The 25,494-nt window shown below is 41.0% G+C and overlaps 1 protein-coding gene across 3 annotated transcripts in view; it reads right to left on the bottom strand.

Moving 5' to 3' along the window:
• Positions 1 to 25,494, bottom strand: part of PLCH1 (phospholipase C eta 1) — a 232,913-nt gene that overhangs the window by 79,528 nt on the left and 127,891 nt on the right. For all 3 annotated transcript variants that reach the window (XM_075340717.1, XM_075340716.1, XM_075340718.1), the window contains exons 6-8: positions 22,507 to 22,600; positions 13,663 to 13,866; positions 6,032 to 6,152 (exon numbers count right to left, since the gene is read on the bottom strand). In XM_075340717.1, the coding sequence (XP_075196832.1) occupies positions 6,032 to 6,152; positions 13,663 to 13,866; positions 22,507 to 22,600 (419 nt within the window). The remainder of the gene's footprint in view (positions 1 to 6,031; positions 6,153 to 13,662; positions 13,867 to 22,506; positions 22,601 to 25,494) is intronic.

Here is a 25,494-nt window from a genome sequence, read left to right as displayed (position 1 = left end):
GTGCTCCTCTTCCTCCTCCCTCAGTTTCCGGTGTCCTTAGGGCTTCTGCGCGTGCGCGGTCGTCATGGCTGTTGCCGCTATAGCAATGTCCTGATGAGCGATCAGCTGATCGCTATGAAGTCATCAGATGGAGGGTTTAAAACAGCGCACACCGCATCCTGGGATCACTTCTCTCCTTTTCCCTGATGAAGCTGGTGGTTACCTCACTTTTGTGAAACGTACGTAGGGTGTCTTTCTTTGGTCCCAGGATCTATGGTTTGCTGATCTCTGATGCCTGTATTTGTGTTTTGAGACTGTATTGAATGCTGGTATGTGCACCTTTATTGTAAGGTGGCCCTTTGCACTATGAGCACTTTGGCTCTGGCTTGCACATCCAGTTCTTGTTTACATATCGTGTAGCACACAGGCACTTTATATATGTTATTAACCATTTCTATGTCCGTTATTTCTTCATATTTATTTGAGCATTGTGCAATTTATTGTAATTATTGTCCCTGTATTTATCGGACATCCATTTATACCTTGTCTATACCTTGTTGATTAGCTTATAACCATTGTTTCTGGGTCCTCCTTTCACTACTATCTTATACCTCTTTTTCTTTTAACCTCTAGGGGTTTTTTAATTGCCACAGTATCCTCTAATAAAGTCATTTCTTCAAGCATTTATACTCTTGTTTCTCCAGTTTTTTCATTATTGAAACGATAATAGTAATAACTAAGCAACTTTTATTATTCGTTTTTTAACAAATACGGTATAAAACAGTTAATTCTAAGTACAATATGTACAAAAGAAGTGTTTAAAAATTATTTTTTCCTCCCCACCCAGCCTGAGAATACCAAACACCAGCTGTCAGCTTTATCATGGCTGGGTAAAAAATTGGGGGAGGGGGATGGAACAGCGTGCCATTTTTAAAAATTATTATTTAAACAATAAAAAAAATAAAATACATGGGATCTCTTATTTTGATACACAGACAAGATAAACATACAGTTGGGGCTTCAGCATGTAGACGCATGCTTTATCTGTGCTGGGTATCACAATATGGGGTGACCCTACGCAATTTTTTTCATTTATTACACCAGGGACACAGACAGCTTGTGTGATTCCAAGCAGTCAAACATGCTGTCACACAGAGTAGTGGCATGGTCTGACTGCAACCAGAGACGCCAGAACTGCCAGTGGGTGGGGGAAGCAGTGACTATGTATGACGGTTAATGAGTGGCCCTGAAATTAGTGTTACAGCCATGTGGGAGACTCAGTAAGTGTATCGCTCCTGCTTTATTTGTATTTTCTTTCATTTCCTTTTTTTTTTAATTATCCAGATCAGAGAGGTACCCGCAGTTCCCTGAGAACTCCGAGCCTGGATCCGGACTTTTACAGTCTGGGTTCACCTATCACTAGTCATAACTAATGGGAACCTTTCAGGGAGTCATTACTACTAATAATAGTGGTAAGCTATATAGATACTATTAAAAAAATTGTATCTGTTTTGTAGAAATCCAAAGTGCCGCCAGTGTTGAGAAATAAAGCTTTGAATCCTCATACAAATAAGCCTTGAATTGCATTGAGATTACTATAAAAAAGGTATAATATTTATTATTGTAGGACAGATTAAGCCATACCATCAGTAATTTAATTTAATTTGTAACATTAAAGGGAATCTGTTGGCAGGTTTTTGCTGTGTAAGCTGAGGACAGCATGATTTAGTGATTAAAAAACAAAAAGCAACATGCCTCTCTTATCTATGTGTGAGCTATTGTTTACGTAATCTAATGGATTTATTACCCTATGATTAACATTGCAGGACTAGAAAGTCCCTTGCATGTTGGTCAGACAAGGCCCCTGCTCTGATTGACACTCACAGTCAATGCACAATCTCTATTAAGGCTATGTCCGCACTTTGCTTTTTACCTGCTTTTTTGCTGCTTTTTCAACTGCAGCGTTTAATGCCAAAATGGATGTGTTCTGCTTTTCAAGCATAGTCTATGGGAATTTGGGTTTCTTGTGTGCACTATGCTGTTCAAAATGCTGCCTTTTTGTGGCAGAAATTTGGGCAAAAACTCTGCTTTGCAGTTCAAAACGCAAATGGCAAAAACAATTGACATGTTGCTTCTTTGAAAAGTAGAGTTTTTACCCAAATTTCTGCCACAAAAAGGCAGCATTTTGAACAGCATAGTGCGGACAAGAAACCCAAATTCCCATAGACTTTGCTTGAAAAGCAGAACACATCCATTTTGGCATTAAACGCTGCAGTTGAAAAAGCAGCAAAAAAGCAGGTAAAAAGCAGGTAAAAAGCAACGTGGACACATAGCCTAAAGGCCGTTTACACGCTGCGATATCGGTACCGATATCGCTAGCGTGGGAACCCGCCCCCATCTGTTGTGCGACACGGGCAAATCGCTGCCCGTGCCGCACAACATCGCCCAGACCCGTCACAATACTTACCTGCCCGGCGACGTCGCTGTGACCGGCGAACCACTTCCTTTCTAAAGGGGCGGTTCGTTCAGCGACGTCATAGCTGCGTCACTGAACCGCTGCCCAATAGAAGCGGATGGGCGGAGATGAACGGGACGTAACATCCCGCCCACCTCCTTCTTTCCGCATAGCAGCCGGGAGGCAGGTAAGGAGAGGTTCCTTGTTCCTGCGGTGTCACACGGAGCGATGTCTGCTGCCGCAGGAACGAGAAACAACCTTGTTACTGCTGCAGTAACGATTTTTGAGAATGGACCCCCATGTCACCGATGAGCGATTTTGCATGCTTTTGCAACGATGCAAAATCGCTCATAGGTGTCACATGCAACGGCATCGCTAATGCGGCCAGATGTGCGTCACCAATTCCGTGACCCCAACGAGTTCTCATTAGCGATGTCGTAGCGTGTAAAGCCGCCTTAAGAGTTTGGTGTGGGCGGAAACAGTTCCCTAGGCAAAGCTACATGCTTAAAACTCAATTCTCTGATTATGTGAAAACTGCTGCATCCAGTAATCTAAGTGATACATCGTTGGAGTCAGAATATCCTTGCCTACATTATTTTGCTGTCAGATGAGCAAAAACCTGCTGACAGATTCCCTTTAAAGGGAACCCATACAGTTCACAAACAAAGAGCATCATGAATCTGAGCCTAGATGCCCATCACTCAACCAGAGTAGTATCAGAAGAAGCCGGAGCGGGACGTCCCCGGAATAGAACCTTTGAAACTTTGGGGTGTTTTAGAGAAAAAACATGCTCCAGCCAGGTTCTAATTCATGCTGCCAGTTGTTTGGGCAACATGAATCCAGTGACTGTTTCCCTTTAAAGGGAACCTGTCATCTGAAATTTCGCCCAAAAGCTAAAAGATTCCCCCTCTGCAGCTCCTGGGCTGCATTCTAGGAAGGTCCCTGTTATTATTGTGCCCCATGTGAGACCAAAATAAAGCCTTTATAAAGTTCTACCTTTTTGTATGCAGCTTCTGTAAATGTGTCACGGGGGCGGGCTCTCTGCTGTCCGTTATTCTGCCCCCTTGTCCTGTATGCCGCCCCCATCGCTCCTTTCCATATCTGATGCACCGCCCACTGCTCCAGCCATCCCCGCGCATGCCCAGTGCCAGTCTCACAGGACTGAGCAGTGTGACCGCTGGTGACGTGTGCGCAGGCAAGTGATTATGGACGGGACTGTGACTGTTATCAGCAAGTACCCGGCCATAATCTCGTGAGCGCGCAAACCTCTCCAGCATTCACACTGAGCTCAGTGTAGATGCTAGACTGTATGGGCTGCTTCCAGGGATGACGTCCCTTTGTCATGTGATAGGGGCGTGTTCGAAATACTATCACATGACAAAGGGACGTCATCCCTGGAAGCAGCCCATACAGTCTAGCATCTACACTGAGCTCAGTGTGAATGCTGGAGAGGTTTGCGCGCTCACGAGATTATGGCCGGGTACTTGCTGATAACAGTCACAGTCCCGCCCATAATCACTTGCCTGCGCACACGTCACCAGCGGTCACACTGCTCAGTCCTGTGAGACTGGCACTGGGCATGCGCGGGGATGGCTGGAGCAGTGGGCGGTGCATCAGATATGGAAAGGAGCGATGGGGGCGGCATACAGGACCAGGAGGCAGAATAACGGACGGCAGAGAGCCCGCCCCCGTGTCAGATTTACAGAAGCTGCATACAAAAAGGTAGAACTTTATAACGGCTTTATTTTGGTCTCACATGGGGCACAATAATAACAGGGACCTTCCTAGAATGCAGCCCAGGAGCTGCAGAGGGGGAAGCTTTTAGCTTTTGGGCGAAATTTCTGATGACAGGTTCCCTTTAAGCTTTTATACTCTGTGACAAATTTTATAATACTGATAGCTGTCTTTTTTATATTTAGGCATGAACTGATTATAATAATAATAATAATAATTTATTCATTTATATAGCGCTATTAATTCCATAGCACTTTACATACATTGGCAACACTGTCCACATTGGGGCTCACAATCTAAGGTCCCTAACTGTATGTTTTTTTTGGAGTGTGGGAGGAAACCGGAGTACCCGGAGGAAACCCACGCAAACACGGGGAGAACATACAAACTCCCTGCAGATGGTGTCCTTGGTGGGATTTGAACCCAGGACCCCAGCGCTGCAAGACTGCAGTGCTAACCACTGAGCCACCGTGCTGCCCTGTGATTCGTATAATACCTTATTTTCTTAAAACCACAAAAAATAAAAAAATGCACACTAACTAGAAAAAATCATGCAGAACTAGTAACACAATAAAAAAAAAACTTATTTGCATAAATTCCTTAATGGTAAAAACATGTACTTTGGAAAATACAGTTAAAATAAGCTTTGCTAAAAAGAAAAACAGATGTGACCAGAAGCTACTTTCAATGCTCTTCTGCATTATTTTGGTTATCTTACTTTTGTGCTTACTAGTATTAGCATTTTTTTCTGTATTGTTTCTTATTAACGTGTTGATAATAGACCAGTCTTTATAAAACCATTTATATCTAAAATACATTGTTTTGTATGTAGATCAATGAACTGGTGCCTCACTGTTTTTTCTTAGCACAGACCTTTTTTATTCTTAGGGCTCCCTCACGTTAGCGTTTAAATCGCATGAGTGCAAATACAAGAAAATTTCACATTGCTCTTGGACCAAATGTTTATCGATGACGCAGGTCAGATCTCTGATTTTTTTTTTCTCATACTGAAACGGCATGAGCAAAAATTTGTAGCATGCTGCAAGTGCCTCCATAAATTGGATCTCGTGCACCCATACAAGTCTGTGGGTGTGTGGGTGGGTGTGTGAAACATGACACTGAACACCCCTGATTGGTAGCGTCATGTTAACTCTGCACATTGTCTGGAAGCAGCCAATCAGTAAAGGGGGCAGGGTTACAGAGATTATCCCAACTGGCCTGCATGAGACATATGGTCCAGTAGTGATAATCACATGTTGATAAACTACTAATTGTATTGAAACACCAGTACACAGCCTAATAAGTGACAAATTGCTCAACTCAAGCTTCCACCCTCTATATTATGGTGCTTTAACATTAAATAGCAAAAACATGCTGACAGATTCCCGTTAAGAAGACATGAGTGACTCGATCTGCAGAGCCCTGGTCCAAAGGTCATGTCAGTATTCTGTGGTCTCCGGATGGGAGCCCTGTAACCAAATCCTACCCGCTGGTCTCACCGCCTTTTGATTAGCCAGCTTGACGTGACATCATTGCAGCTTAACACAACACACACAGACACACACCATCGGCTAAATCAAAAGTGGAGTCGGCAGGTAGGACGCAATTGGCAGCACTCCCATGTTGCAGACAAGAAATACTAACATGGCCACTGAATATGGGTCCTGCAAATATTTAAATATTTCAACATAATTAATAATTTGTGATACTAGTCTTCAATTTTTTTCTTTAGTTGACATTTTCAAAATATTCCTTAGCAAAGATCCAAAAATTTGCATGAAAGTTTATTTAGTACGCCAATTTAGTTGTTTAAGAATTCAAGAAAGTAAACTATATTTTATTTTACTGTGAGAAAGAACGTACTCATTTTTAACGAATGCATGCTTGTTGATGGCCTCCACAACATCTTTAAAAGGGATTTTTGATGTGAGCGTGTATCCATGGTGTACAACAGGCTCTCCGTCTGGTCCATCCCAACAGTCAACTGTGGATAAAGCAGAGCAGGGGAGATTTAGTTAAGCTGTAAGTATAATGGGTAACAAGAAAGATGTACATTAGTAACTGGCTGAGAGCAGCCAAAAACTGTAAGGGCAAAGCACTGACACAAGCCAGGCTGCAGTGAACCGTGGGGCATATTTATCAAGCTAAATGTGCAAGAACTCAGAATAATTTGAATTAAAACTACGGTAAAAACCATAAGAACATCTCATTTATTTTGCATTTCAGACACTTTTCATGACCTTTCCCACAGACGTGGAGTAGCCTCATTACAAAGGGGTGAGGTTTACCAGAAAAGAGACCTAAAGTGCACCATTATGCAACAGAACTGTAAAAGAAACCAATTAATTAGAGGTCTTAAAATTAAACAGAGTTATCCAATAGAATGAACGACTGATTAATTTGACACATTTCAAGATGGTCTAGTCTTAACGGTGCTTTACACGCTGTCATGCGCGATAGCACCCGCCCCCGTTGTTCGTGCGACATTTGGTGATCGCTGCCGTAGCGAACATTATCGCTACGGCAGCGTCACACGCACATACCTTGTCAGCTACGTCGCTGTGACCGCCGAACAATCCCTCCTTCAAGGAGTAGGTGCGTTTGGTGTCATAGCGACGTCACTGCGGCGTCACTAAGCGGCCGCCCAATAGCAGAAGAGTGGCGGAGATGAGCAGCTGGAACATGCCGCCCACCTCCTTCCTTCTCATTGCCGGTGGATCCAGGTAAGGAAATGTTCGTCGTTCCTGCGGTGTCACACATGTGTTGTGACACCGCAGGAGCGACGAACAACCAGCGGCACCACCAACGATATTTGGAAAAGGAGTGACGTGTCAACGATCAACGATTTTAGACGTTTTTGCGATCTTTGCACGTCGCTCCTTGGTGTCACACGCTGCGATGTCACTAACGGCGCCGGATGTGCGTCACTAACGATGTGACCCCGACGATATATCGTTAGCGATATCGCAGCGTGTAAAGCAACCTTAAGGGTCTGACTAAACAGCCGCTGATTGTTTGTCGGTGACGGTTAATAGTCTGGTTACACAAGAAAAGCCGTTTTCATATGTGCACTGTATGATCTGTGATAGCTGCCATTGGTCTTCGTTATACAGAACAATCTGCTGCACAGACACTGATCTTTTGTGCAGTAGAAAAGATCGTTTCACCCAAAGTAATGAATGAGCATTTTGCTTGTTTGTCAGGGAATCAGCAGCTTATTTATCCACATACAAATGTTTCTAGGAACACGTTCATGATGATCTTACAATATACAGGACTTTAATAGATAAGCCTCCTTGTGCCCATTCTACTATATTCTTCTGTAGGCTAACTCCTAGTCTGCCATTCCAGATTTAATCCCAATTCTAGTAGGAGCAATTCCCAAAAAAATAACATTACAAAGAATTACTAGCAATATCCTGATATCGTTTTAAAATGGGTTCAAAGATGGAATTTGTTAACTTTTTCCAGAGTTTGTTAAAAAAGGTTGCCGATCAGTCGGAGCATCCTCTGCCCTGATTTACCATACGCTCCGATGCCAGCAGCTCCTATCGGCTTTATTTCATTAAGTTGGGAAGGGGAGATACTAAACTCTTTACAAATAGCATCCAAGATGCTTAACACAACCTCTGAAGAATACAGGACTGGTGAACTGAAGCGTGAGAGACACAGAAATTTCTTTCAGAATTAATAAAATCACAGGCTTGGAAATAAAATGAGAACACTGGATTTTATAATCACATCCCAAATCTAATGCCAGATACGCAGCTGCTGCAATGTGACAAATTTATTAGTAATGTGGCAGAATTTCTTAACAAAAAAGCAGTGTAAATGCAAGGATGATCTCCCAACATCTATGCTGGACATATATAAAAAAAAAATCTATCAAACAGAAGTTCCTCGGGACAGTATTTGTTTGGTGTCCATCTGGCAACAAGGAGATATCCATTTTTTTTGTAACAGAACTGGAAACTGTAGTGTATCAAGTTTTCCAAGGATATCTTGCAAAATATGTTCCTTTTTTTCCAATAAGAGATGTTGGTTTAAGGACAACGAGGCAGAACTGCAAATGATGAGTAAGTGAAGTCCTGTCCTCACCCATACATGCCTGAAACGTTCTTATATCAGCAATATTTAGTCACAAACATAAAATGCTCCACGGCAGATTTCAGACCTGTCATTCTGACAAGTATTCAACTGACAGTAATCCCTTATCAGAAGATTTGTAGTCTCTGACCAACACAAGTCTTTATTTAGTTTGAAATAAGTGGTTTGGAGAAATCACGAGTAGAACTTTTTTCAAGAGAAATTTAATAAAAATCAACCCAACCCTCCTGGTGTTTTTTTTCTGCCCAATAAGCATTCTGCAGCCACTTATTCAGACTCTCTCGATGAGAACAGAAGAAAAAAGTATTGGTTAAGGCTAGGTTCACATTTCTGTTAAATTGTATCAGTCACAATCCGCAGCTCTGGTAAACAACGCAATCCGTTTAGCGGATTCCGTTGTGTCCCATAGACTTGTATTAGTGGCGCATTGCGACTGATTACCTTGTGTTGCATCCGCTAAGCCGCGATCAGTCGTTTTTGTACTGACCGCTGGGCGGAAACAACGCAGAATGTAACGTTTTTCGGGCCGTCAAAATTAACGCACCGCGCAGGAATCCGTCGCAATCCGTCAAGCTTGTAATGTTTGTCTATAGTGCTGGATTCCATCGTAATCCGTCTTATGACGGAATCCAGCGCTGGAGTCCGTCATGCTCTACTGAGAATGCCCAGCATGTTTGGCACACCCACTGGGCTGTCCCAAACACAAACAAATCATGACTGATCCATCAAAAAATGGACGCACAGCGGATGTAACGGACGCGAAGGATCAGTTTTTTCACAGGATTCCTGTAAAAGGAATCCTGTGAAAAACACATCCGTTGCGTCAGTTGACATCTGAAAAATGACTGATCCGTTGCTCACGGACCTGACGGATTTAAAACAACGGAAATGTGAACCTAGCCTAAGCCATTGGCGGACAGACAGAAAGGGCCCCTGGGCAAGAACAATATATGAGCGCTTTGCAGCCCAAGAACGCCTCATAATACACAATTCCTCCTACAATTTTGATGGTAGAAATGGCCCCCCTCACCACTTGGGCCCCTGTGCGGCCACAAAGTCTGCAGCAATCATATGTTCACCCCTGGGTTAGGCCACTTTCCCATGTCCATGCAAAACACATACGTGTTGAACAGTCCGTGGTGTAGGTGCGTATTTATGTGTGTGTGAGTGTCTGTGTGTATTCAGGGTGTGCTATCCATGTGACATCCTGATAGCACAAGGGCAACATGAACTCCCATACTCACCTGTCTCAGACGCTGCTGCTACTCCTGGGTCCGTGGTGCAGTGAATATGCATGAGCATAATGAGCAGGCCTAGAAGCAAGTGACAGCAGCGCTGAAGACAGCAGAGCTGGAGAGTGTAAAAAAAATAATTTTACTTCAAAGACACATGTTTTCTCCAGTACGTGTCACAGTGATGTCCCATAGATCACATCAGTGTGCGGTCCGTGTAACATCTGTGCTGCAGGAGAAAAACGGACATGTTGCTGTGTGGAGCACATGGACACACGTGCTCCACACGGTCACAAGTCCTTGTGAAAACATGGACATGTGTACAGACACATTGATTTTATTGGGTCTACGTGTGTCCGTTACTCTGGTATGTCACGGACACACGTGGACCGGACATACCGGAAAACAGACGTCACACGTACCAGAAGCATGGACGTGTCAAGGAAGCCTTAAGGGTACTTTACAGGCTGCGACATCGCTACCGATATATCGTCGGGGTCACGTCGTTAGTGACGCACATCCTGCGCTGGTAGCGACATCGCAGCGTGTAACACTAATGAGCGACGATCAACGATCACAAAATCGTTCAAAAACGGTGATCGCTGACACGTCGTTCATTTCCTTAATATTGCTGCTGGCACAGGTACGATGTTGTTCGTCGCTCCTGCGGCACCACACATCGCTATGTGTGACACCGCAGGAACGACGAACATCTCCTTACCTGCGTCCACCGGCAATGCGGAAGGAAGGAGGTGGGCAGGATGTTGCGTCCCACTAATCTCCGCCCCTCCGCTTCTATTGGCCGGCCGCTTCGTGACATCGCTGTGACGCCGAACGCACCTCCCCCTTGAAGGAGGGATTGTTCGGCAGTCACAGCGGCATCGCTGACAAGGTAGGTTTGTGTGACGCTGCCATAGTGATAATGTTCGCTACTGTAGCGATCACCACATATCGTTACAATGACGGGGGCGGGTGCAATCGCATGCGACATCGCTAGCAATCGCTAGTGATGTCGCAGCGTGTAAAGTACCCTTAAGGCTGAATTTTAAAGCAAGTAACTGCCACAGGTGTCTGCCTGCATCTATGGTCTAGACTTTTAAGGTGTATGGACACCTTGTGATCAATGAAAGATGCTTCCAGATTAAGTGAGATCTGTATGTACTGTACATATATATATATATATATATATATATATATACACACACACACACACACATACACACACACACACACACACAAAGTAGATAAATATATATAAAATCGTAGTTGTTGTTGCGGATATCCCAATGATCGCTCTAAATGATAAAGCTTCTGTTAATTGTACTGTTTAATCACTATACCTTATTATCGCTTGAAAATCTTAATAACTGCTAATTACTCTGTTTTATTACAAAGTGATTCATAAGAGCTTCATTACTTCAAACAGAACAAAAAAGCTAAATTTCAGCATTACTAAGATCCATTAGTAAAACCGAATGAGCAACTTATAAAACAATGAACCCGTCTAATGAACGAAGCCATGGAGGCATCATTTTATCAAAGAAGTACAGTAACAATTTTAAGAAGCTTACAAAATGCACCTGATTACTCTTTAAGTATAGGTGGACATAGATACTTGCTATTTGTTGGCTAAACATCAGATTGTTAATGTTTCTATATATATTTACGCTACTTCATACTTGTCCATTACAGCGTATGCCTTACAACTACATATCAATTATAATACTTACAATAGAAGAATGAAATCGTAAAGAACGCCGTACACCTTAAACTAATGAAGGCCAAACCCGGCGATATGGACAGGTTCATTCAACAGTCCAATGTGCACAGAGGCTCCCGGACAGATGGTTGATTGGGAGGGGGGAGAGTTAATTACACAGGTCTACAAGAAAATATTTTTCTTAATCATAGCAGATGATTTTGTACTTTTCTGAATCATCTATTTGTTTTGATTTAGAAAATGTCTATAGTTTTTCTGTAGCACGTATAGTTTCCATGGAGCAATATCATTATTTTAAGGTATAGGAAATATACTGACGACATTAAGAAAACCGTAATCTCCATATCAGAAGAAAATGCTTCACCTTACAAAACAGTGCAAAATAGAAAGCAAAATATGAGCAGAAATTAAAAGTGCTGGACATTAGACTGTCATTGATACGATTTTTCAGGGTTGTCTCTATATAACATCCAACAGTAATCTGCCATCATTGAGTCATTCCAAAAACCCTGGTAGCCGAGTTCCATTACTTTAATGTCCTGGTAAAAGCGCTCGCCTTGTTCATCACTTACGTTCCCAAGATTTTGAGGGCAGAAATCTAAATGTGAATGCAAAAACTGGATTTTCAGAGACATGCAACGTCCAAGGCACTGGTATGTATTTAGCAGTTCTTCAACACCTTCAATATATTCTGGAGATTTATTTTTTCCTAAGAGGTTTTCACAGATCCACTTGAAGCTTTTCCAAGATCTCAATTCCTTATCATTTACAGTTTCTTCAAACACATCATCTCTCATAAGCTCTCTGATCTGAGGACCAACAAATACTCCTTCCTTAAGCTTTGCTGGTGAAATGCTGGAGAATTCTGTGAAATGTACTGGAACCCTTGTGAATTTGTCTTTGCTATGGCTTTCACAAAGTATTTAATCAATCCCAACTTTATATGTAGTGGAGGAAGAAAGATTTTTGTTGGAGCAACTAAACGATTATGCTGAACAGCGTCTGTACCTGGAGCATAGATGTTTCTCTGTCCCCAATCATGACAAACATAATGCTCTACAGTATTTCTACTGTCCCATAAACACAAGGAACAATATTTCGTGAAACCTCCTTGCATTCTTATTAGCAGACCAATCACTTTCAAATCTCCACAGATATCCCATTGATGATGCCTATATTGCATATTATATTGTATAGCATTCCAAACAACTGACAGAATTTCATAACTTTCATTTAGATGACATGAGTGAGCAATAGGGATTGATGGTTTCATATTTCCATTGTGAAGCAACACTGCTTTCAAACTTCTCTGGGATGAGTCAATTAGCAATCGCCAATCTGTTTCGGTAATAACAGACTTTGACATCATCATGAAGGAGATTATTTTGTTTCAACCTAGATGCAAGAAGATCACCTTTATCTTTTGACAATGAAAGGTCTCTGATAGGATCATTTAATTCATGTTGAGTAAAGCATTCTGGCTGCTCCATCAGGTACATACTCATCTTGACTTCAGGTCTCCATGTCTTCACCAGTAGCTTCAGATGCATAGTCTTCATATTCTACTTCATTTTCATCCAATCCAGACAATGGTGGTACAAGAAATGGCAAGGTACCATCATGTGGAACTGGTATAATCGCAGATTGAAGTTCAGGGTAATAAACATATGTTTGTTCTTCGTAGAAAAGCCCTTCGGTTTGCCAAAACAAAAGTAGCAGTCGTCAATATGATTTTTGGGCTCTCTCCAAATCATGGGAATAGCAAATGGCATAGCCACTTTCCTCATATTCAACCAGTCACGAAGACCATTTGAACAACTTGAGCATATCCCATGAGGGGTCCAGCATAAATTGAAAATGCAGAAAGAACGTAATAACAAAAATATTTCTATCTCAGTAACTTTATGTGATAGAGCAAAACTAAGCATATTTTTGGAATCAGCACATCAAACTCCATGAAATAGACATATTACCCTTGCTGATTTTCTTTTTGTGTTGACCAGTGTTATCTGACCTGTCCAATTTTGGGTTGTCAATGATTTTGTTCTCAAAGACTTGTGTCATGGTCAGGAGAGTCTGGCAGCAGCTCTCTCAAGGAGAGCTCTGTGGAGAACACCCTCTGGTAGCTGCCGGCGAAACCATCATTCAGCCAACAGCTACCTAAAGTGTGAGGGGGGCTTTAGCATCTGTGTTCAACCCACTGTGTTCTAAGAAAAAATCCTACAGAAATTGTGTGGATCTGCCTCCAACTATCTGACACACATGTCCACCTCAGTTCTATAGACAGTTGATCAATACCATTATTTCAGCGTATTAAAAAAATAAAAAAAAAGAAACAGACATCCTATTTTCTTTACAGAAAAATCATCAGGAAGTCTTCATACACATTTGATTGATGTCATGTACCATAGAACAAGGATTTAGGAACAACATACCTTCTATACATCGGCAGCCATCTTGTAACACCCAAGCATACATATCCACCTTTGACTGAGATAGCAGCTGGTCCCCAGTTAAGTAAGTATTATGAGATGATGCAATGTAATAATTGCACAAAGGCTGTTCCATATCCTGGTAAATTTCACCATGTAAAGGGTTAAATATGTCCCCTGTAGGGCTTCTCATGAAACTGGTGAAACCTTTAGGGAAAAATAAAACAAAGCACTTTGGTTAGAATTACAATAATCTTACATTACAAACGTTCAAAGCAAAATCTGTGCAATAAACCTGCTGCTAAAGTAAAAGAGTAAGGAGCGCGTGTACAGTGTGTAACAAATACGTGGTGCCATCACAATACAGGGCACAGCTGGCAGCTATTCACCTTAGCCCTCTATAGAGCCCTCGGATTAACCATTATACAGTGATGAAAGGTAAAGATCTCCAGAGTCACCACCCGAAGCGTAAAACTTTAGCTTTAATCGCTCGCACACAGAACATGAGAGTGCACAAGCATCGTACAGAAGCCTACGTATTTACGGATTTCTGCCAGTAACCCTGTCCTTACTCATGGAATGCGAACTTGATAGCTACAAATATTCCTTAAGTGTATGGACTCAAGAAATTTATTAAAGGGGTTGTCTGTTCTAAACAACTCTGCAGTCCCTCAATGTGTCACTCTATGTAACCGCAGATTTGTGACCCCTCACATCGCACGCACTGTGCGCTGTGAGAACTCACCAGTTTCAGAGCTGAGAATGGTGGTCATGTGGCCGCGAATATGACATATATACACTCTTGGACAGAATACGACTCAATACACTTTGAATGAATGTGCACATTTTACACGATTGATTTAGACTGGACAACTTCTTTAGGTCATGTTCACACGTTCACATGTATTTAATGAGGTTTTTACCTCAGTAGTTGTGAGCCAAAACCAGGGATGGGTAAAAAAAATGTAGAAGTGGTGCCCGCGTTTCTATTAGGCTGCGGCCACATGGACATTAATGCGAATCAATCGCATTACACTCTGCGTAAGGGGAGTGTCATGCCACTGTCATGCTACTGTGCTGCAATCCTAACACAGCCTTGGAGGCGGGTGCTGCGGAGGAGAGGGAGGGATTAATCTCTCCATCTCTTCCATTGTTAGCTGATGTGATTCTCGCACTGCACTCACATTACACCAGTGTAAGGCAAGTGCAATGCAATGTTTCTCTCGCACCCATAGACTTGTATGGGTGTGAGTGAAAATGAATCAGATTCTGCCCGCAACATGTTGTGATTGTTTTCTCAGTCCCATTAGGTCTGAGACAAAAATCGCTCATGGGAGCTACCCCATAGAGTAACATGGGTCTGGGTGGAATGCGATTTTTTTTATCGCATTCCACTCGCTCCATTTTTCTCGCCATGTGTCCTTAGCCTTATACTTTTCCTCGGATTGTTCCACTCCTGGTTTTGGATTAGAAATACTGAGGTAAAAATGTCACTAAATACTCAATGTGTGCAAGTTGCCTTAGGCTATATTCACAAGTTGCATTTCTTGCTGCATCTGTTTTTTTCTGCATTTTGCGGCGTTTTTTACTACAGTGCAAGTTAGTTTCATTCACCACCAAAGCAGCAAAAAATGCAGCAAGAAAGCCCACAGCTGCGTTTTTTTCACTCATTGCTTTAGATGGTGAAAAAAACCATCAAAAACGCCGTAAGAACTGACACGCTGCTTCTTTCAAAAACACAGTTTTTCATTTCAGTCAGGAAAAAAGAAAGCAGGTGTGTGTCAGTGTGTGCAGGGGATTTCTGGAATCTCATAGGTTTTGCTGGTACTGTAAAAAGCAGCTTTTTATGTGCATTTATTGGCATAAAACTAATGACCATGCAAAACCTTATATATTAACCTTGTATATCAGAGGCAGCATCCTCCCATCCTGACACGACTCTCTTGAAAAAGCAGGTGTATCTGTCACTATTTTCTGAAATCCATGACTTTTTTTTATTTTTCTGTTGACGGACCTGTATGAAGGCTTCCTTTTTGCACGGAAAGTTGTTTTTCTTGATACTATCTGGGTACATACCATACTTTTAGTACATTTCTGGTGGGATGTACGTTGACTGGAAAATGGCAATTCTGACCTTTTTTCTGCTTACGTTGACCATACAGGTTATTTATTTAAAAATGTTCATAGATTGGACTTTTACGGAGATAACATAGCAAATATGTTTAATTTTTTATTTCTTTAGCTTTGAATTGGGAAAAGCTGGTAACGCTAAACTTCATATTTTTTCAACTTTTTTTTTATTTACTTTTTAGTACCCTTAGGACACTTGAACCTGTGGTTCTATAGTATAGTATTTCAGTATATAGTAAAAACCACAGTCTCCTATGAAACTAAGAAAGAGAAAAAACTTTCAGCTCACCCGAGTAGATGCATTCCAGGACTTTCTGGAGTGCCCACGGTCCACCGGACAGGCAGGTCCGGAGTCAGAAGCCAAAAGGAAGGAGGGGGAAGGACCCAGAACAGATTTCAGTAAGATAAAATCCAAAAAAAACTTTATTACGTCATATTAAAAGTTATAAAGGTACAAAATGTTCCATGATAACGCCAAAGAATGGATACTTGGCGCATTTCGGACTCAAGAAATAAAAACACAGTGCTTAATATCATAAGCCTATGGCTTTTGATTAAGGACTGTATTTTTATTTCTTGAGTCCGAAACGCGTCAAGTATCCATTCTTTGGAGTTATCATGGAACTTTTTGAACCTTATTAAGTCATATTAAAAGTTATAAAAGTTTTTTGGATTTTATCTTACTGAAATCGGTGCTGGGTCCTCCCCCCTCCTTTCTTTGTCCTATGAAGCTCAGCCTGTGGAAACATTTCAGGGGTCTCTCGGAAGGCTGCTGAAAACATGAGTATGACTGTAGATATTGAAAAGTCATTCACTTTACCCCCAAACTGCATCAATGAGGATGCAGGCTTTTGAAATTTAAATCAATCAACACCTTTATATCTTATATCTGTTGCTACATTCCCGAGTGATTTGCATTTTATTTGGTATGAAAAATTAGACTTTGTGTTCTAGATTTAGTAGAGTACAGTTCATAATGAGAATCTGCCTCCCCAGGTTGTCCCTCCCTACCCACCAGCCTCTTTTACTTGAATCATACCTCACCGTTTCCTTGCCTGGTGCCTAATATCACACAGGCACTGAGCTCATGAACAAGCTAAGGAGGCTGGTGCTAGGTGGGAAAACAATGTGAGTAAGCAGTAGCTCATTAATGGGAACCTGTCATGTGAAAAATGCTATTAAACGTGCAGATATATGGTTAATCTGCAGTTATGGAAGTGGCGCCGGTGCAGGTTCAGTCACCGCTCTGTGTATAGAGAGCAGGGGCTATAACCGCACACCCTGCACTGACTGACAGCTACAGCTTGTTCTAATGTAGAGTGGCGATCAGTCAGTGTGGAAGGGGGGGGGGGCGCGGTTACAGCTGCTGCTCTCAATACACAGAACGGTGACTGAACTGCGCCAGTGCCGCCTCCATGACAAACCGGAACGCTAACAGGAGGTTTAAAGCTCTTTCCCTCCCCGCACTGGGGCTAATATGCAGCCGCCAGGCAGGTTCAGGATGCTATTAATCTGCAGATTAACTCGATATCTGCAGATTAACACCATTTTTCCACATGACAGGTTCCCTTTAAATGCTCTACTACATCCAGAGCACTTAAGGCCTCACATGCAGAGAATTTAAAATGCCAATTATTCAGGAATGCAGCAACAGAAAAAAAGATGGAAATTTGTTGATCGATTTCAATTTCAAAGTCCTGCATGTCATTAAATGCAATCTTGAGGTAGGGAGTTGATCTTACAGAGATTCCCTTTACGATTAAGGCACGAAATATCCAAATGTAATTGATAGGACAAAGCTACAGCTGAAAGGAAACGTATAAAAATGTAGTATTCATTATATGGATGTAATTGAAATTACAAATGGTAGTGAAGGGTTAAACTAAATTTAGGACAGGTTACTAGCACAGCTTAGAAGATTTGGGATTAAGACGTCTTCTAAGGTTGAGGTAATATAAGGACATGAAATGTTCGCGGCACATTCACAAGTGGCAAATTTGGTTCAGAAATTTCAGCGAGTGTCCCGTTGTGGAGATTGCAGAAATATATGAACAACCCCCAATAATATGTGTGGAAAGAAGTTTAGTTATTGGCAATACTTTTGTTCTGATATATAGATTAAAACATATTCAGTTTTGTTTGTTTCTCAAATACACCTTGTTCATAGGTCACAGTTTGTGTCATTATGTAGAAGAAAAGAAGTCCTTCATTACATCCAGACTATTCTACAGGAAACAAGTCTATGTTCTCCTATAGCAAGTACACCCATATAAATGTCAGCATGTACAAAATCAGGAAGAAGGAGTATCTCGCCAGTTATTACAGTAAGATATCGCAACGAAGAATGGAGCATCTGAGATTTGACCTATTTTTTTTTAGCTTTGTGCTAATGGATAAAGCTGCGAATGTTAAATAAATTTAGTTTCAAAATTAACGTACCATCTGTGACCTTGTTTTTACAACCTTAGGGCTTCTGCTACTACTGTAGCATTCAAAGAAAATAAAACAATCATTTCCAATTCATTAGTTGATATAAAGTTCCAGACTATTCAGTGGCTGAATCCAAGCCTGGCACTTGGCACAACGGCTATCGTACCCAGGCAGCATCGCCCGCCCAGCTTCGCTGGAATTACAATATGGTCACAAATTAGCTCAGAGGAGCAGAATGGTAAATCAGGCTATGTAAAGCAGTTACAGTGCGTACGGAAAGTATTCAGACCCCTTTATATTGTTCACTCTTTGTTTCATTGCAGCCATTTGGTAAATTCAAAAAAGTTAATTTTTCTTCTCATTAATGTACACTCTGCACCCCATCTTGACAGAAAAAACTGAAATGTAGAAATTTTGCAATTTTATTAAACAAGAAAAACTGAAATATTACATGGTCATAAGTATTCAGACCCTTTGCTCAGTATTGAGTAGAAGCACCCTTTTGAGCTAGTACCACCATGAGTCTTCTTGGGAATGATGCAAGTTTTTCACACCTGGATTTGGGGATCCTCTGCCATTCTTTCTTGGAGATCCTCTCCAGTTCCCTCAGGTTGGATGGTGAACGTTGGTGGACAGCCATCAGTCTCTCCAGAGATGCTCAATTGGGTTTGGGTCAGGGCTCTGGCTGGGCCAGTCAAGAATGGTCACAGAGTTGTTCTGAAGCCATTCCTTTTTTATTTTAGCCATGTGCTTAGGGTCATTGTCGTGTTGGAAGGTGAACCTTCGGCCAAGTCTGAGGTCCAGAGCACTCTGGAAGAGGTTTTCTTCCAGGATATCTCTGTACTTTGCTGCATTCATCTTTCCTTCAATTGCAACCAGTTGTCCAGTCCCTGCAGCTGAAAAAAAAAAACCCACAGCATGATGCTGCCATCCCCATGTTACACTGTTGGGGTTGTATTGGGCAGGTGATTAGCAGTGCCTGGTTTTCCCCACAGATACCGCTTAGAATTATCACCAAAAAGTTCTATCATCATCTCATCAGACCAGAGAATCTTATTTCTCATAGTCTGGGAAGTCCTCCATGTGTCTTTTTGCAAACTTTATACGGGCTTTCATATGTCTTGCACTGAAGAGAGGCTTCCGTGGGGCCAATCTGCCATAAAGGCCCGACTGGTGGAGGGCTGCAGTGATAGTTGACTTTGTGGAACTTTCTCCTATCTCCCTACTGTATCTCTGGAGCTCAGCTACAGTAATCTTGGGGTTCTTCTTTACCTCCCTCACCAAGGATCTTCTCCCATGATTTTTCAGTTTGGCTGGATGGCCAATTTCTACATTTCTGTTTTTTTTCTGTAAAGATGGGGTGCAGAGTGTACATTAATGAGAGAAAAAAAAAAAGACATTTTTTGAATTTACCAAACGGCTAAAATGAAACAGAGTGAAAAATTTAAAGGGGTCTGAATACTTTCCATACCCACTGTACATCAAGTAAGAGCATTTTTCCGGGAAATCTTCAGGAAAAATGCTCGAGTTCCCCATTGACTTCCTCTATGCTCGGGTACTCGAGCTGTGCCCATTCGAGCATTAATTGCTTGGTACGAGTACCGAGCACCCGAGCATGGTAGTGCTCACTCATCACTAATGGCTGCTCTTGTGTTTTTCAATGTTTGGTATTTCTTTTTTTTTTACCCAGCTGGTAGACAAGACAAAATAGTAATTATTGTGTGTGTGATTTTATAGAAGTTTAAGATGTGCTATGTGTTGTTTGATGAGAAGACATAATGCCTAATGGGCTTTTTAGATCTTTTAAATTAATATTAGAGTATTGTTGAAGCTGACTTTTGCCAGACTTGTCGATCAACTGTTTGAAAAGACCTTCACTGTTTACACCGGTCTGTAGAGTGTTTTTAATAGGGATGATCGAATACCTCAAATATTCGGCTTCGCAAATATTCGCCGAATAACTCGCCGCTATGCGAATATTCGATGACCAATGTAAGTCTATGGGAAGCCCGAATAGTTCTGAATAGTTGTTATTCGGGTTTCCCATAGACTTACATTGCGCATCGAATATTTGCGAATAGTCGAATAGCGGCAACCTATTCAGAAAATATTCGCAAAGCCGAATATTTGAGGTATTCGATAATCCCTAATTTTTAAGTATGGAGTTGTGTCTGTTAATCAATAAAGTGGATGCAGGACTTACAATAGCCACATAGCACCTTGTGTTTTCTTAAGGGGCTAAGAGTCAAATCCCCAGTAATCAAAACTTTACATATCGGTCATCAATTAGAACCGCTTAAAGCCATAACTTTGTTTTATTTTTGGGTCAACTTAGCCGTATGAGGGCTTGTGTTTTGCGGGCCAAGTTATCATTTTGAATAACACCCATTACTTTACCGTGTAATGTGTTTAAAGGTAACCTGTCACTAGTTTCATGTTGCCCTAACAGTAGGCAGCATGAATCAGGGCCTGGCTCAGAAATCATTTACTTTAAAATGCTCTTGCGTTTATAGAGGCAAAATATTTGAAGATCCATAGCCAGAGACTAGACTTGTCCAGCTCCTTAACTCGCTGCTAGAAGCGATTGACAGGTCTCTCACAATGGATGAAATCTATCAATCACCTGCTCTTTAAAATATAATCTCTCTAAAATGCTGGAAAGCTTCAGAGATAAATATACCTGGCAGCAATTTTGAAGCCAGGGTCTGATTCATGCTGCCCTGATTTAAGCAACAGGAATCAGGTGACAGGTTCCCTTTAAAAATGGAGATTGCAAATGGGATGAAATGTTAAAAAAAAGTAACTACCATTGTTCTTTTTTCTTTACCAGTGTTCAACGTACAATAAACATGAGCTGGCAACATGAATGTCTGGATCATTATGATTACAGTGACAATTTACTTATGGTACTAGTTTAAAAAATTCTGAACTTTGTTAAAAAAAAAAAAGCGAATTGTGTCACAATATTTTGAGCCGTATTAGTTATTTTTTCATCAATGGACCTATATGAGGACTTGTTTTTGCATGGGGAACTGCTGTTTTTGTTTGTGTCAACGCGGTGACCGTAAAACATCAATTCGTGCACTTTATTTTTTTTTTGCTATTCATCATATGGGTTCATGCTTCTATATTTTCATAGAACAGACATTATGCCAAAATGTTTTTCTTTGTTTTTTTATTTCAGATTTGGAAAAAAAGCCTATTTAAATGACTACGGTTTTGCTTTTTTTTATTCCTTTTAAGTTTCCCTAGGGATATTCAAAATGAAGTCATTTGATCGCTTGTCCCATATATTCTAAAAAATTGTTTAAAAGAACTGATGTCCTCAGTGGTTGATACCTTTTAATGGCTAACTGAAAAGATGGTAATAATAGCAAGCTTTCGAGACTACTCAGGTCTCTTCATAGGGCATGGTAGCATACAGCTCCTTGTAAAAGGTTAATATACTAGAGGAGGGCACAACTGCATCTAAATGGTTGATCTGCAAAAAAAGGACTCATCAACTTCAAAATGTGAATCAGCCTCAGGATTCCACTTCAAATACAGAAAACATGAGCAGTACTATAAGTCACTAAGGGCACTTTCATACTGTGTTCTTTCCAGAGTTCAGTGATCTGTCGGAGTTATATCCGAATCCCACTCAAAATGGGATTCAGACATATTTGCCAATGTGGCAACTGAATATTATGATGCAGAAGGAGTCACCGTGTGCTCTCTTGTGCACCATTTTGGGGGGGTATAAGCCTACTGGAGGCAGACACCAAGATGTAGGCTACTATGTCTGTGTGCCAGCCACCAAAAGGCACATACCCAAAAATGGTGCCCGGCATAGCACAGAGTGACTCAGTCTGCACCATTATAGTCAGTAGCCTGGTCGGCAAATACATCTGAATCCCGTTTTGTGGGGGTTCTGACATAAGCCCCGAATGGACCACTGAATGTGGAGAAGAACGCAGAATGAAAAGGCCCTTGAACAGATTCTTAAAGTTGATCACTGCAAGTCTGGAACTTTAAAACACCTACTAAATTGATAATGTGCTGTTGGAAAACATGAACAGCTATAAATTTATATCGCTGCAGTGGCCAACGTGTGGAAAATGTGGAAATATATAGTGGATATCCAGATAAATGGCTGTCCATATAATACAGGGACTCGGTGTAACAAAGGTAGGGCTGCTGCTTATTAAGGCTCTTCTTTGGTTAAGAGAATTAGTATATTATTCTGATTATTATTACCATTTTCAGAACAGTAGCATGCAATACAGATCAGTAAGATGTAAGCCTTACCTTCTATTCCTATCACCTTTTGTTCCTTGTTTTCTTCCGAAACTTCAAACTTCTGTATAATGTCAAGGCAGTATTCTGTTGTCACATTATTCATCTGTTTGGAGAAATGACAGTACTGTTGTGAGTTGTTCTTGTCTATAGTACACTGAGTGTTAATTCAGTGGAAAGTCTGGACCCAGGGCTATGGCAGAAATCCCTTTGATAAAGCCTGAGATGCAGTGAACCGTAAATAAACTGTCAGCACAAAAGTTATAAATATTGAATTTTAGGAGAACTCCAAAAGGATCCTCATCTTATCTACAAAGGATGGAAAGCAAAGGCCCGATAACAAGGAGGATCAGACAGAGAAGACCATAGATACTGATCAATGAAATAATACCGTATACTAGGACTACTTTGCCAAGGATTCATCAAAACAATCATCAGCACAGGCATGCAGTCATACCGCGTTTCACCAAAAATAAGACAGGGTCTTATATTATTTTTTTGCTCCAAAAGATGGGCTAGGGTTTAATTTCAAGCGATGTCTTTTTTCCCCATTAACAACAATCCACATTTATTCTTGAACCAAGAAAATCAACATACTGTCTATTCAAATATAACAATATTCACCAGACATAAGCAATATAATCTGGATAGAAGCATGTTGTCAAAATGCCTGCATGGTCCCGCCGTAAATTATGGGCAAGAATAGTCTGGAAATAAACTGCTACAATAAATAAACCTGTATATGACCACAAATTGGAGTACTATATTCTAATATGAAAAATACACAAGCCTTTATTGATACAATTACAACATGAAATCACAATATGTAATAAAATACATCGAGAGGAGTTGTATCAAGGAAAAATACAGAAAACACCCAAGAAATTGGTGATACAAGTTCAATCAGTATGCAAAATATATATGGACACATATTACATAGATTGCCAGTATACATGAAAGAGTAAAATATTTTAAAACCCACTGCACACATACATCTAAATATGTACATATGGTAAAAAACAGCCTTCTTACTCTTTAGCTCTAGACTCCCGCAGTTAAAGGATCTTTGGTGACACCAAAGAATTTGCCAAAGGTCCATAAGCAGCCAACCTCAGAATAGAAATTGTGGAAGCCCCTAAGAGATTGCCCCACCTTCCACCTAACGCCGACTCTGCATACCAGCCTGTCTCCTCTTCATTTCCTGTAGACTCCTACAATTGGTCATATGACCATGATGTCACCAAAGGTCCTTAACCCTTTTTAACCTCAGAATGGAAATATTGGAGACTCCTAAAATAGTGGGGGCCATAGGCAATTCCCCAGTCTCACCTTCAATCCAAACAAAGCGCTTGACTTTCCATTATACATTGGCAACTTTTTGCCAAAAATCTCAAATATTTATAAGAAAAAGCACAGGTTGGAAATTTTAGTGTAGTGCACATTGTGCTGGCTTTCTTGTTGTTTTTAATTCTTCATTGAATTGGTCGCTGGCTGACCCCCACCTAGCTATGAACCCTAACATGGCTTGTTTTCCCTCTGTTTTTGATTTTGGCAATTGGTGGCTGTTCACATTCAGCCATCAAGCCCTGTCCACAGGTTATTTACTTTAAGCAGCATTTGCTTGGGCCTGTCCCGCCCACAGCCATGATTCAGTCATGGGTACAGGATTGAAAAGCACCAAGTAGCTGCTGCTAAGAACAGTTATACTTTCTTATGTGTGAGGCCGTATGGCATATTTTATATAATAATATTTTAGTGTAGAACTGCCCCAATGAGATTTGCCGTGACGTTGCGGGGTAGCTCAAGAAATTGCAATTTTTTGCCAAAAATCTCAAATATTTATAAAAAAGCACAGGTTGGAATTTTTAGTGCAGTGCACACTGTGCTGGCTTTCTTGTTGTTTTTTTTCCATTATACATGTATATAAAAATCATTAGGTCAATATTCTAATTCATTATTTTTACTGTAAAATTCTATTAATATGTTTTTTTATCCATCAATACAGATTGCTTAGATCTTCAACACAAGTAAATTTTCATTATGCACAAACTGCATCAGAATTGATCTGTGTGTCGCACAAACATGGCTTTCCTCAGCATTTGTAAACGCCTAACAATGATGCAATTTAAGGCTTCAAAAAGAGGGGGAGCTAGCACTGCTTGAGAATGGCATGCAAACAATTAAAAGTGAAAATTCACATATAATTCCAACTGTACTATAATGCAAAATGAGATTTTTAGCAAATAATTGATCAATTTTTTGAGTAACCCCTGCCACGTCACGACAAATCTCGATAGCGGGGTCCTACTCTATATTTAATATTTCCATTGTGCCATGCGGCCTCCTAAATTCATTAAAAGCATACCCATATGGAAGCAACACATATACCTGTAATATTTCAGAAACCGCTTCCATGTTGTCAAGGAAAGGCAACTGCAAATGAAGGCAATCCAGGTCCCAGCATGTGCAGCGAACGCCACACACATCGGGACAATATCAGAACTGACCCTCACAGTGCCAGACCAGGGTCCATGAATGAACGCGGAACAGGTCCAAGTATATGGTGCTTAATTAAAGCCTGTGGACACGGGGGAGGTGGTTGAATGTGAACAGCCACCAATGTATAATTTTGATAGAATCAGAATTAATTTTCAAACCAAACCAAGCGTGCATGGCATGGCAGGAGTCAGCCACTGGACCAGTAAACTACAGAAAGGGGGGGCAGCACTGCTTGAGAATGGCATGCAAACAATTAAAAGTGAAAATTCACATATTATTCCACTGTACTATAATGCAAAATGAGATTTTTAGCAAATAATTAATCAATTTTTTGAGTCACCCCCGCCACATCACGGTTCTGCTTATTAAAATATTTAGGAGGCCATATGGCACAAGGGTAAAATATATATAATATAGAGTAGGCCCTCCTATTAAGATTTGCCGTGACGTGGCAGGGGTGGCTCAAATTATTGATGAATTGTTTGCGAAAAATCTCATTTT

Source organism: Anomaloglossus baeobatrachus, chromosome 3 (assembly GCF_048569485.1).
Source record: "Anomaloglossus baeobatrachus isolate aAnoBae1 chromosome 3, aAnoBae1.hap1, whole genome shotgun sequence".
Taxonomy (NCBI): Eukaryota; Metazoa; Chordata; class Amphibia; order Anura; family Aromobatidae; genus Anomaloglossus; species Anomaloglossus baeobatrachus.
The sequence above is the reverse complement of the archived record's forward strand: the minus strand, read 5'-3'. Positions and strand labels throughout refer to the sequence as shown.